The sequence below is a fragment of the Bubalus kerabau genome, chromosome 3 (assembly GCF_029407905.1).
Source record: "Bubalus kerabau isolate K-KA32 ecotype Philippines breed swamp buffalo chromosome 3, PCC_UOA_SB_1v2, whole genome shotgun sequence".
NCBI classification, from domain to species: Eukaryota; Metazoa; Chordata; class Mammalia; order Artiodactyla; family Bovidae; genus Bubalus; species Bubalus kerabau.
In genome coordinates, this window is record NC_073626.1 from 14,547,010 (window position 1) to 14,559,988 (window position 12,979).

Genomic DNA, 12,979 nt, shown 5'->3' on the forward strand with positions numbered 1-12,979 from the left:
AATCGTGAACAAGCGAAACTTACTTGTATAAGCTGATGGTGGGTTCCACGGCCAACATAACGAAGGGGGCCACCGTGTAAGAGACGGCCAGCTGAGTGACAGCCCAGGTGACTATGTCATAAACAACCTTGAGGGCTTTTGAAGAAAGGAAGTAATGTCTGTAGTTTTTCCTCACCTGCTCGCCAAGGAAGTTGTGGGGGAGGGGGGCAGGGTGCAAAAAATAAAAACTTTTATTCCATGCATGCGAGTGGTACACCTCAGGAACACAGGAGATAAAAACTACCATCTGAGTTCTATTTTCAACCAAAAATACCATTATAGTTTTGTTATTTTAAAAAAGTACACATCCATTCACTGTACAAAAATGTTTAAAGAACTAAGCAGAGTCAGATTTTTTTTTTTAACATCTCCCCAAGAAAAGCATTGTTGAAAAACCTTTCAAGTCTCTTTTCTATTCATACATATTCATATTTACATTTCCAAAGGCATCACTAGATGGTTAGCCTGTTTTTTCATTTAGCAACACAGCATGAACTTTTTTCTACGTCAGTAAATATTAATCTGACACAATTTTAATTATGGGAAACTTTGTAAACAATTCTATGATGTATATCCTTGTAGAAAAGTCTCTGCACTGTGTCTTATTTCCTTTGAATAATGGTGAAATATAATAGTGTAATAATGAAAGCTACCATTTATTGAGTGTTTACAGTATGCCAAGTCTGTGCAAATTCTTTATGGGTATCATCTCTGATTCTCCCAACAAGGCTATCATGTAAGCATCATTATGCCCATTTTACAGACAAGGAAACAGAACTCTCTGAGATGAAAAATGCTGGGTGTCAAAGGATTTGTAGGTCTTTGGACACAGATTTGGTTCCAGAAAGACACCCGATTTCCAGATGCCAGAACCAAAGACAGAGTTGCAACAATGGCTGGTTTAAAGGCAGGTCAGTAAGGACTCGTCCTTGGCTCTAAGGTCCTCTAGACAGAGGCTGGAGGTCCACCCACCGGCAGTACTGAGAAGCACATAAGAGATTTTATTAAGTAACTTCCTGGGCCTGAGACACTTCATGACTGTTTGAGTTCATTCTCCCTTTGGCGGGGAGGGGAATGGAAACACTGTTCCATCAACCCTCTCTCCATCTCTTATCTGACTCATTTGTGGAAAATGTTCCAAGGTCACCCGACAGGCTTTATATACTGAGTTGGCCCAAAAGTTCATTTGGGCTTTTCCAGAAAGATGTTAAAGAAAAACTCGAACAAATTTTTGGGCCAACCCAATAAGTCAATGCTTTTATACCAATTAAGATCAACTGAACGAAAGACGTTTTAAGAAATAATACTCGGAATGTATAAACAAAATTCTAGCCTTTGTCTTTCCATCTGTTTTTTCGTTTTATGACCCAAGTTGGTATATAAATGGGAAAAAAGAAAATGCTTTCACTGCACAAGTACGTACAGTATATACTTTTATTGTTCTTGTTTAGTCACTAAGTCATGTCCAACTCTTTTGTGACCCCCTGGACTGTAGCCGAGCCAGGCTCCTCTGTCCATGGGACTTCCCAGGCAACAATACTGAACTGGGTTGCTATGAAACTTTAAACTGTGCTAATCAGAATGATTAATTATCCATCTTGTTCACACAACAAACATTTATATAAATAAAATATTGGGTCAGCCAAAAAGGTGCATACAAATTTTTCTACAAGTGCTTAAGTTGTGAACTTTTTGGCCAACCTGATAAAAACTCCATGGGTGAAGAACTTCTGTTCACTACAGTAGCCCAGCACCTGCTAACATATAAAAGGGCTCCTGAAATATTCATCGAACAGATGAATGAGTCAACAGCTAAAAGAAATGGGAAATAAATCCTAGTCTACCCACTTTCTCCACTGAACAAACAGGAAGATGTTATCCATTTATACGTACACTATATGTTACGTCTCTATTCCCAGTAGTAGACCAGGAGTAGGGACCACATCCCTTCTGTTCTCCATTTTTTCCTCCAATACCCATCACAGCACTTGGCATGCAGGAGGCACTCCATAAATATATTTTTAAAAAAATAAAAGAATGAGTGAATAGCTTTGTTGGGACTCCTAAACCCACGTCTAAAATAACCAGCTCAACAAATCTCATTAAAAGCTCCTGGCACCTGAATCACTATCAAGTACTGAAATGAAATAAAATTCAAAGCTCTGTATCTGACAGTTAGAAGACACTGACTTGTACATGTTCACTTCATTTTTGAGGACATTTTAATTCTGTCATTATTCTTGCTCTGCAGCCAGAAAATCACAGGAACAGTCTAGGACAAACTGAAGGCTACTCCTAAAACCTAGAGAACTAAATTTATAAAATTCACAAAGGACTTTACACAAACAATTTAATTGGATCAAACACATTTTCTCTAACCAAAAATTGGTTAGGGAAATCTTTAAGAGAACAGTTCCTTTGGCTGCAATTTTTACAATTGCTCGGAGATCAAATTATTTTTAGGTCAAAGATTATGAAAAGAGACATTATGTATAGTATAAGCAAAATGAAGTTTTATGGAATCTCCATGGATGACTAACGATAGTCACCTGTAATTAGTAGCCTTTAATGATTAAAAATATTTTCATCTCTTAAGGTACTAAACATTGTTCCTAAAAGTCCTTTTGTTTTGCAAACACTCCCTGTAAGTAATATGAAAATGAAATAGTTAACCATTTTATGACCATAAGTTCCTATATACTGAAATATTTCTCTAATGGGAAGACTTCTGTTGATTTCTCAAAACATCACTCCCACCATGGTCCCCAACCTGCTGGGACCTAAAAGACAACACACACACAGGCATCTGATTACTAACGAGAAGATCCCATAACCAGAGGAAGCTTACCGTTCTGGCTGCTAGAGTGACAAGGATTCCAGTTAAGAAGGTGAAGTAGTACCCAGGGTAGACACCGTGCCATAAGGCAGACAGGATGAAGGTCAGCACAGTGGGGTACCAGGGAACCCGCTCATAGCACACACTGAAGACAGGAAGGTACAATGAGCCACAGGTCAAACATATCAGGAATTTTTACTGACACCTGCATCTTTTTGGATCCAATCATGCAGAAATCACTTGATGATCCACTGATGGCATGCCTGCCTAACCCTCGTCAGGGGCTTGCAGTGTAGTCCAAGCAGCCTTGATCTCTAGTTTTCTTAAACATTAAGAGTCGTGTCCGACTCTTTTGTGACTCCCAAGGACTATAGCCCGCCAAGCTCCTTTATTCATGGGATTTCCCAGGAAAGAATACTGGAGTGGGTTGCCATTTCCTTCTACAGGGGATCTTCCAGACTAGAAAAGTGCCATTGGCTCTAAAACATTTAGAACCAGATAAGGGTCCTCATTTAGTGGAATTCATTTACTTTCCGCACTGGCCCCAATGCCACCTTAAAAAAAAAAAACAACCAAACCACTGCAGCCTTCTCATCTCTCTTGGCCATGACTCCAGCACAAAATCAACACATCAGTTACAGGGCCTCTTCAGTTCTCAGTGTCCACTGGATTCCAACCCATGAATTTGCCTTAAAGAGAGGGCGTTATGAGAATCCAGGAACTGCCAGTAAATACCCTGCAGATCTCTGGCTTCTTGGTTGTTTATTAAAACGAAGTGACAGGGGACTTCCTCCAAAATCCACTCTACAGACTGACAGTGGTACCCTGGGGAGCAACTACATGGCTTCCTAAATGAGACAGCCCAGAGGAAAATAAATCCCAACAGTCAAAAGTAACCAAGTTAAAACCAAACGAAGGATCACAGCTGTCTCTTTATGGGAAGAAAGGGAATGCATCTGAGGAAAGAAACAAGGGTGGAATTCCATGTGAAATATTTCTTCTTGAAATGAGAGGTACTTTGCATGGGTGTTTGTTTCTTACCTCTCTGTACCTTCTTGAATGAATGAAATATTCCATTTTCTAAAATGATTTTTTTTAAATATTTCACTTTTTATATATATGTTCACATAAAAAATGTGTATGTAGAACAAGCTCCTAGTGGAGACTATAGGATTCTCAATACATTGGGGTCATTCAATAGACAAAATAGAGGTTTATGCTAAACTGATTCAGAAAATTAAAAGCAATAACTTAAGGGCAAATTTTCAAAACGTGCATATTCAGATTAATTGCATGAGTTTACTTTGGTAGAACTGTTATACTTTGTCTCTTCTTTGACCCCAGTGTTTTAACAAGATGAAAAATGCTACTTATCAAAAACAGTAGAACTGACAGTTTAATATTTTTATACTCTCTCTGCACTCATGTAATAGGAATATTCATGAGCTAGAGTCTGCTGCTTTGAGGATAGCATGTCATTAGTTCCATAAGAAGTAATATTTCTAATTTTGGAATGTGTATAAAAACAAAAGGACAGAGAAATACCAAAAATACAAAGTTAAAAAGCATCAACATGTGGGGGGTACCATAAAGTTTTCAATGCTACAGATAAGATAAACAGCAGTCTTCCGTGACATGATGCTGACATTGACCCTCCTTGACCCCTGAGCAATAGACTGTCCTCTAGGTAGGCAGCAGCACATCACAGCGGTTAAGAGCCTGGCTCTGGAGATGCACGGGCCTCATATTTATTACTCCTTAGCTGTGTGACTTTGGGCAAGTGACACAGCCCTCTGTGCCTCACTTTCCTCATCTGTAAAATGGAGATAATAAGTACCATCACTTCCTGGGATTGGAATGAGGATTGCTGGTACACAGGAATGGCGTTAGCAAGTATTTGGTACAGTGAAATTAATATACTACATTGTGACCTTCTCAAATTCTTCCTACTTTTTCGTTGACACAGCATAGATGTTAATACCAAACCAAAGTGCCAGCTGACATGACCCAGCAGACTACGGCTGTTCACCTAATGCTGCCCATCTAAACATATCCCAGCGCCATGAGTAACAAGGTCGTTTTTGTTTTCTTACCGCTTTAGCCAAGTAGCTGTCTGAATATTCCAGTTTTCTACGTACATTTTGAAACTTGTGGCAGTCTAGAAAGGAGAAAATAACACCTATCATTAGCTTTAAATATCCCCAGAAACGGAAAGTCCTCCCAGAATTTCCCTGGCGGCAGACTAGATATGCAATTTCCAAGGTGACAACTGACTCGGGCAGCTCAGCTGCCCCACTGTACACAGTCAGACTTGATGGACTTCCCAAGATTTCCTTCGCAACTAAAGCTTGGCTCGCAGAGTCTCAATTTCTCTCAAAATCTATTTTCAAATTATAGGATGACCGAAAGAATGTTTTGTGGGTTTTCCTTCCATTCTGGTTAAACACAAAACCCAAGTCATCTGAATTTTAAAACTAAACCCTCTAAAATGGGATTTGCCACAGGAAAAGCTTCATCCTGTGAATTGAGAGCCCTTCCGGAGACACCTTGAATTCAGTTGCCATCGTTTCTCTCTGGGGCCAGCTGTAAGCTAGGTCAGTCTGGTGCAGTTATTCTGCAAGTAGCTACACAGGTTCAAACGCTTCCAATTGTATCTAGAATAGTAAGGAGATTTCACGCACGAAGGAGTCACAATACAGAAAAGAAAACAAAATATCACTCTGCCGGCATGACGCAGGTAGATCAACCATGCAGAAAGATTCCAAAATAAGTCTTCAATTGGGTTTTCTAATTAAAAAAAAATTTAATAAAGGCTGGTTGTAGAAAGCACGTAGCAAACATTTAAGAACTAGAATTCCTAATGAAGTTGGAAAATGTAGATGTCCCTGTTTTCTGTTTCAACCATAAAATCTTAGGCCACAGGTTGGCCTAATGTAATATGTTTGGAAGGAATGGAGGAAGAGGGAGAACGCATCAGTGATGGACAGACAGGTTTCTGTACTATGAACTTCTAGTTTCAACACCCTAAGGCAGGGGTCTCCAACCTCCAGGATCTAATGCCGGATGATCTGAGGTGGAGCCGATGTAATAACAATAGATATGAAGTGCACAATAGATGTAACAAGCTTGAAGCATCCTAAAACCATTCCCCACCCCTGGTCCGGGAGAAAACTGTCTTCCACGAAGCTGGTCCCTGGTGCCAAAAAGGTTGGGGACCGCTGTCCTAAGGAGTTTTATTTAGCCATCTTCCATGGCTAAAAAAATGCTATCCTCACAGAGCCAAAAGTGCCTAAATTAAATCAGACTTCCTTGGCGGTTCTACTTAGCTCCTGGCTGTATATCAGCTCCACTTCTTTCATCATAAATACATGACTCAGCATCACCCAGAACACATGCCCACAGTGAGAGGTCTCTGTCTTCAGGGCCACAGTGGAGGGGTTGCTGGGCAGCCGGAGGTCCAGGGGACCCACTCTGAAGGCCCATTTACCCTCAGCACGCCAAAGTAGCCAGCCGGGGTCTGACAGTTTTGAGGACGAGAAGAATTTCAGTGGGAAAAGGGAGGAAAGTCATAACACATCGCTCTCTGACATCATCTAGATAGAAAAACAAAAGAGAGGGGTTGTTCTGGAGGCTGGATCATGTCCATTCAAATGAAGAGAAGCCCCAGGTATCAAGAAGGTGGAAGCTGTCCCCCGGGCCTCTCAGTGGGTGGGGGATGCCCACCAAATGTGGGCAGCAGGGGGTCAGTCTCTACCTCCTGGGCTTCCTGCCCTACACGGAGCTCCTCTTTCTGCCTAGACTCTCCAGTGCCATAGCCAACAGCAATCATGAGTCTCTTGGCTGGAGAACCAGCACTTCTGCACGTTGAGAATCGTGCCCTCTGGCTGCAAGGAGGAAAAGGGCCAGAGGATTGGCAGTCCTTTCAGCTCTGAGGGATGACAACACGGAGATCAAGAAGGATGTGGCCCCACAGAGATCGCCTCTAGAGATGGAAATGATAATACCGAGAACTGTGGTCCAAGAACAAAGCTAGTGAGAGAGAAACCACCACTCTAATTCTAGAGGCCTAAAAGCTGTGCACTGTTGCAATTCTTAAAAGCAGATGCATCGTTCGGAAAGGAACCACAGAGAACACCGGCAATACAACCACTAGTCTGTATGTTTGCGGAAAGGAGACCGTCACCAAGAGAAAATGACATCTGTACTTTCTAGTTGGTACAATAGGAGTGTAAACAACAAAAAGATTTTCCTGGCTCTTTGGCAGGCTTTCCGTGTATCATTTTTACTGCTAGAACCATTAATACTGCCAAGAAAGTAGGTACCATAAAATATATATATATATATATATATATATATAAGGAAAAAAGTTCTGAGATACAGAGTGTTTCAGAGACTGCTGGAGCCAGGATTCCCTGACAGGGACTTTTTCTCGGACACTAACAAGGACCTCCCACGTACACCACACTCACAGCACACCGTTTCCTTTATTCACAACGGCAGCGTCATTCACAAGCATGATACACTCACCTCAATTTTCCAGATGTTTAGGTTAGAAAGCAGATCCCAAGAGAAATTTCCATTCTTATCCACTCCGCTGAACCCAAAGCCAGCTGCATTATTCACTGCATCAGCTATGGTTTTTAAAACAACACATTAGGATGTGGGACACAAGTCACATTGCTGCTTTCAAAGATAACTAAATGTCTGTCTAGCTTTAAGAGGAAGAGAGATGGCTGCAGTTTCCTTGAGAAAGAAACCAAAATAAATTTACAGGATCTCCTGATACTACTAAGAGTCAGAGCTTTGGCGCTTGGGTGATGTCAACTTTTATTCATTCATTTTTATTCATTCACTAGCATTTCGTGAGCACCTGCTAAGTAAGAAGGAAGATGCTCACAGAATGTGCAGAATGAGAAAAAGAGAGATGAAGAAACAAAACAGAGAAATAGGAAGATTTAGAGACCAACTAGATATAAGGGGGGAAAGGGGAAAAGGTGGAAATATTTACATATAAGCTCAGAAGACAGAAGGACCTCCATCCAAGAGTTGTCATTAACGATGGCATGACACAGGCTGATAGCATCACATCTGGAAGAGAATCAGCTCTGAAAGAGAAACTGAGCTCATTTTGGATGTTAAGCATGACGTGTCAGTATGGATATCAGTTGCGACAGCCAAGATACAGTTAGAACAATTTAGAACTTACGAAAAAGAACAGTACCAGAACTGTGAATTTGGAGGCAGCTGCCATAGAGGCCACATGCATATACGCTAAGTCGCTTCAGTCAATGTACAACTCTGCGACCCCTTGGACGGGTCTGTGGGCTTCTCCAGGCAAGAATACTGGAATGGGTTGCCATCCCCTCCTCCAGGGGATCTTCCCGACCCAGGGATCAAACCCACATCTCGTATGTCTTCCGCACTGGTAGGCGGGTTCTTTACCACTAGCGCCACCTGGGAAGCCCACCAAAGAGGCCACACGTGGACACAATGACCAAAGCCACCCTACCGACAAAGTCGGTCTAAAAGCTCCTGTGTCCACCTTTATTTCACTTCACTGAACTCTGTGAAACCATCCCCCTGCTGTATTTCATTTCTAATCAGTTCCTTAATGATATTTTTTACACTCAAAGAGAGACCTGATGAAATCGACACACTTGTATTATAATGGCCAAGATTACTTTCTTTCAAGTTCACTCTGTTAGAATATTTCCTTCAGTTCAATTCAGTCGCTCAGTCGTGTCTGACCCTTTGCGACCCCATGCATCGCAGCACGCCAGGCCTCCCTGTCCATCACCAACTCCCAGAGTTCACCCAGACTCACGTCCATCGAGTCAGTGATGCCATCCAGCCATCTCATCCTCTGTCGTCCCCTTCTCCTCCTGCCCCCAATCCCTCCCAGCATCAGAGTCTTTTCCAATGAGTCAACTCTTCACATGAGGTGGCCAAAGTACTGGAGTTTCAGCTTTAGCATCATTCCTTCTAAAGAAATCCCAGGGCTGATCTCCTTCAGAATGGACTGGTTGGATCTCCTTGCAGTCCAAGGGACTCTCAAGAGTCTTCTCCAACACCACAGTTCAAAAGCATCAATTCTTTGGCACTCAGCCTTCTTCACAGTCCAACTCTCACATCCATACATGACCACTGGAAAAACCATAGCCTTGACTAGACGGACCTTTGTTGGCAAAGTAATGTCTCTGCTTTTGAATATGCTATCTAGGTTGGTCATAACTTTCCTTCCAAGGAGTAAGCGTCTTTTAATTTCATGGCTGCAGTCACCATCTGCAGTGATTTTGAAGCCCCCCAAAATAAAGTCTGACACTGTTTCCACTGTTTCCCCATCTATTTCCCATGAAGTGATGGGACTGGATGCCATGATCTTCGTTTTCTTAATGTTGAGCTTTAAGCCAACTTTTTCACTCTCCACTTTCACTTTCATCAAGAGGCTTTTGAGTTCCTCTTCACTTTCTGCCATGAGGTTATTGATATTTCTCCCGGCAATCTTGATTCCAGCTTGTGCTTCTTCTAGTCCAGCGTTTCTCATGATGTACTCTGCATATCAGTCACACGCTAGTAAAGTAATGCTCAAAATTCTCCAAGCCAGGCTTCAGCAATATGTGAACCGTGAACTTCCTGATGTTCAAACTGGTTTTAGAAAAGGCAGAGGAACCAGAGATCAAATTGCCAACATCCACTGGATCATGGAAAAAGCAAGAAAGTTCCAGAAAAACATCTATTTCTGCTTTATTGACTATGCCAAAGCCTTTGACCGTGTGGATCACAATAAACTGGAAAATTCTGAAAGAGATGGGAATACCAGACCACCTGATCTGCCTCTTGAGAAATCTGTATGCAGGTCAGGAAGCAACAGTTAGAACTGGACATGGAGCAACAGAATATTTCCTTAAAAATAATCAAATGAGCTTTTTAACAGATTAAAAGGAACAATATGGTCATATTAACAGATACAGAGATGACATTCCATAGAATTCATCTTTTCCTAATTAAAAACAAACATCCCCTCACCAAAACCCCTAAACCTTTGCAAACAAAGAAGCAAACTTGTTTAACTTAACAAAGCAATCTACAGAGGACAAATAAATAAAAAAGCAGCAAATGTACTTGATGCTTGCTTCCAACTTTTGATAGTTATGAGTAAAGCTGCTACAAACATAAAAAAATCAAACTAATGAAGTTGTAAAGCCCGAGATCTGGGGGAGATCTCAGAGCAACCCTTCCCATAGCTCTGTTCATTCCGTTTCTAGGGGAGTTCAGGTCCAGCTCACGCGAGACTTCTAAGGGCTAGTGGGAAGAAAAACCACCCCCTCGAAGTTTGCCTGCTTTCCTTTTGGCATTGTTGATGCCTTAAAACTGCTTATCTTACGCTTAGCTTTACTGTAAAATGGTCTGGCTTCTTTCAGAGAAGGGAGGAAAGAAATGAGTCCTGAGATCTCTTCCTCCCATGCCGACTGGAGGGAAACTCAGTGGAAAAGGAGGAGGACACAGCCAGGGTGCAGCAGCTAAGAGACCACAAATTTACACCGTGTGGGCACAGACGGCGAAGAACAGAATTAAAACCAGGAGAGGACGCGCTCTTGAGGCCCGGGCTGATGGGGCTGCAACCAGCACGGCCGTCCAGGCGTGCCTTGTCCCGTGTCCAGCCTCAGATCCAAAACACACAGAAGAATAACGATTTTTTTTTTTGGGGGGGGGTGGAATCCTTAAATGTTTTCCCAGGATTCTGTATGCAGGTCATTTCTCATTTAGTGCTCACAATGGTGTGAAAATGGTGGTTCACGTTACCATCGTCGTGGGAACGGTGATCTCCTGGGTTCCTTTCTCTACTTGGGAGCAGGGTCAATTCACAGCCTTGGGAGAGCTGTCTCAACTTCTAGGAACCTGTTCCCATGAGTAGATATTATAACGGTACCTATTTTAAAGGGATGCTGAAAGGATTAGACCAAATTGAAGATATGTAGAGTGCATAATACAGGGCCTGGCCCGAGTTAACATTCAAGAATGGTTAGCTGCCGCCCCCTTCATTATTACTGCCACCCCCATCTTGCTAGAAAGAGGTCTAAAGCTTAGTGATGTTAACATTAAGATCACTCAGTCCCGCCAGGTGTGCAGGACTTCCCTGGTGGGCCAGTGGTTAAGACTTCGCCTTCCAATGCAGGTTCGATTCCCTGGGTGGGGAGCCAAGATCCCACATGCCTTCGGGTCAAAAAACCAAAAGATAAAACAGATGCGATACTGTAACAAACTCAATAAAAACTATTAAAATGGTCCACATCAAAAAAAAAAAACAGAAAAGATTGCTCAGGTGGTAAACAGTGCCAAACTCTGAACACTAGGGCTGATTCCACCAGCCTGATTGGCTGCTGCTGCTGTTGCCAAATCGCTTCAGTCGTCTCCGACTCTGTGCGACCCCATAGATGGCCTCCCACCAGGCTCCCCCGTCCCTGGGGGCCAGGAGCCATCTTGAGAGTCCCTTGGACTGCAAGGAGATCCAACCAGTCCATTCTGAAGGAGATCAGCCCTGGGATTTCTTTGGAAGGAATGATGCTAAAGCTGGAACTCCAGTACTTTGGCCACCTCCTGCGAAGAGTTGACTCATTGGAAAAGATTCTGATGCTGGGAGGGATTGGGGGCAGGAGGAGAAGGGGACGACAGAGGATGAGATGGCTGGATGGCATCACTGACTCGATGGACGTGAGTCTGGGTGAACTTCGGGAGTTGGTGATGGACAGGGAGGCCTGGCGTGCTGTGATTCATGGGTCACAAAGAGTCGGACACGACTGAGTGACTGAATTGAACTGAACTGAAGAACCAGAAGAGGTGACTCTCAGAACTGCCCATTTATACACGGTCAGAATTCCCTGCTCCCCTTAGTGCATCCTGCCACCTTTTATCCAAGACTGTTCTTGCCTTAAAGCAGTTAGAATCTCTAAGTTCACCAATCCAAAACCGGCTTCACTTGCATTGCACACGGCTCTAACATAACGGAAGATAAATTCATTGGACACCCCTATTTGGGCATCTGTGATCTTTAGAACACAGCCTGGGCTATAATTGAGTCTCACTAATTAGTACTAATTAGTAGGAGAAAAACCACTAGCCTCATATGCTAAGTCCAAAGAAAATAGCTCTATTCTTTCAACAGAAACGGTAACTAGTACTAGACGTACACAGTGCAAGTCAGCTGAGATTCATCAAGAGGCCAGCTTTAAGGATTAAATTTATAACTGTGTATAATTAGTACATCAATTATATGGAAATGGTGTTTGAAGGAGCTGGATAAAACAATTATTCGGTTAAGCAGTTTAAATATTCCCTGTTACACTATTCATTGCATCTTTACTTATAAATAATACAAAGGTTAATTTCAGACCAGCCCATGCAATCTAAACTAATACAAACTCCAAATTGAGGCCATGCAAATTAATGAAGCGTTTCTACTGAAGCTACCAAAAACAATGAAGAAAGGCTGGTGGGGAAGAAAAGACAAAGAGATAAGTCCACAGAGAAAGCAATCCATGGAAAGGGTTATTTCTCTACCCTAAATATCTGGGGTCACTCCACAGAGGACAGAGTGAGGCCAGACACCCCCTGTGCCCTGCAACCGCCTCCGCGCCCGGATTCCCACCAGTACAACCCACCTCGTGTTAGACTTTCCCTACGAGGCCACGGAATGGCCTTTCTTTCCTCCTTAAATCAGGAGCCGATTTAGTCCAGAAGCCAGCCCATAAGCCCTGGGGTACAGAATATGGGAGCAGGAACGGGAGGGAGAAGGGGGAAAGAAAGGGAGGAAAAGCGAAGAAGTAGAAATTAGGAAAGGAGTGAAAGATTCTATCACACACCCTCTCCAGGCTGGAGCAAAGTGAAAAGTCTACTTCAGTAGAAAAATACACCCAGTGTTCTGAGTGGCGCTGCATCCAGAGGAGGTGTAATGCCCACCTACTAAGGAAATGACTCTTCAATAATAAAGCGTCGGCAGGAAAGGCAATCAGATACAAGGAGCTGGGAGCCTCGCCCAAGGACCAGTCCGTACACGTCATCCCCTCTGCCATCCTGTCACTGCCGCGGCTCTGGGTATGCAGTGCC

The 12,979-nt window shown here is 42.8% G+C and overlaps 1 protein-coding gene across 4 annotated transcripts in view; it reads right to left on the reverse strand.

The window, feature by feature from the left end:
- The window catches only part of MBOAT1 (membrane bound O-acyltransferase domain containing 1), a 112,668-nt gene that overhangs the window by 10,520 nt on the left and 89,169 nt on the right, over window positions 1-12,979 (reverse strand). For all 4 annotated transcript variants that reach the window (XM_055570746.1, XM_055570749.1, XM_055570747.1 and 1 more), the window contains exons 9-12: window positions 7,403-7,506; window positions 4,969-5,033; window positions 2,888-3,020; window positions 24-175 (exon numbers count right to left, since the gene is read on the reverse strand). In XM_055570746.1, coding sequence (XP_055426721.1) covers window positions 24-175; window positions 2,888-3,020; window positions 4,969-5,033; window positions 7,403-7,506 — 454 coding nt within the window. The remainder of the gene's footprint in view (window positions 1-23; window positions 176-2,887; window positions 3,021-4,968; window positions 5,034-7,402; window positions 7,507-12,979) is intronic.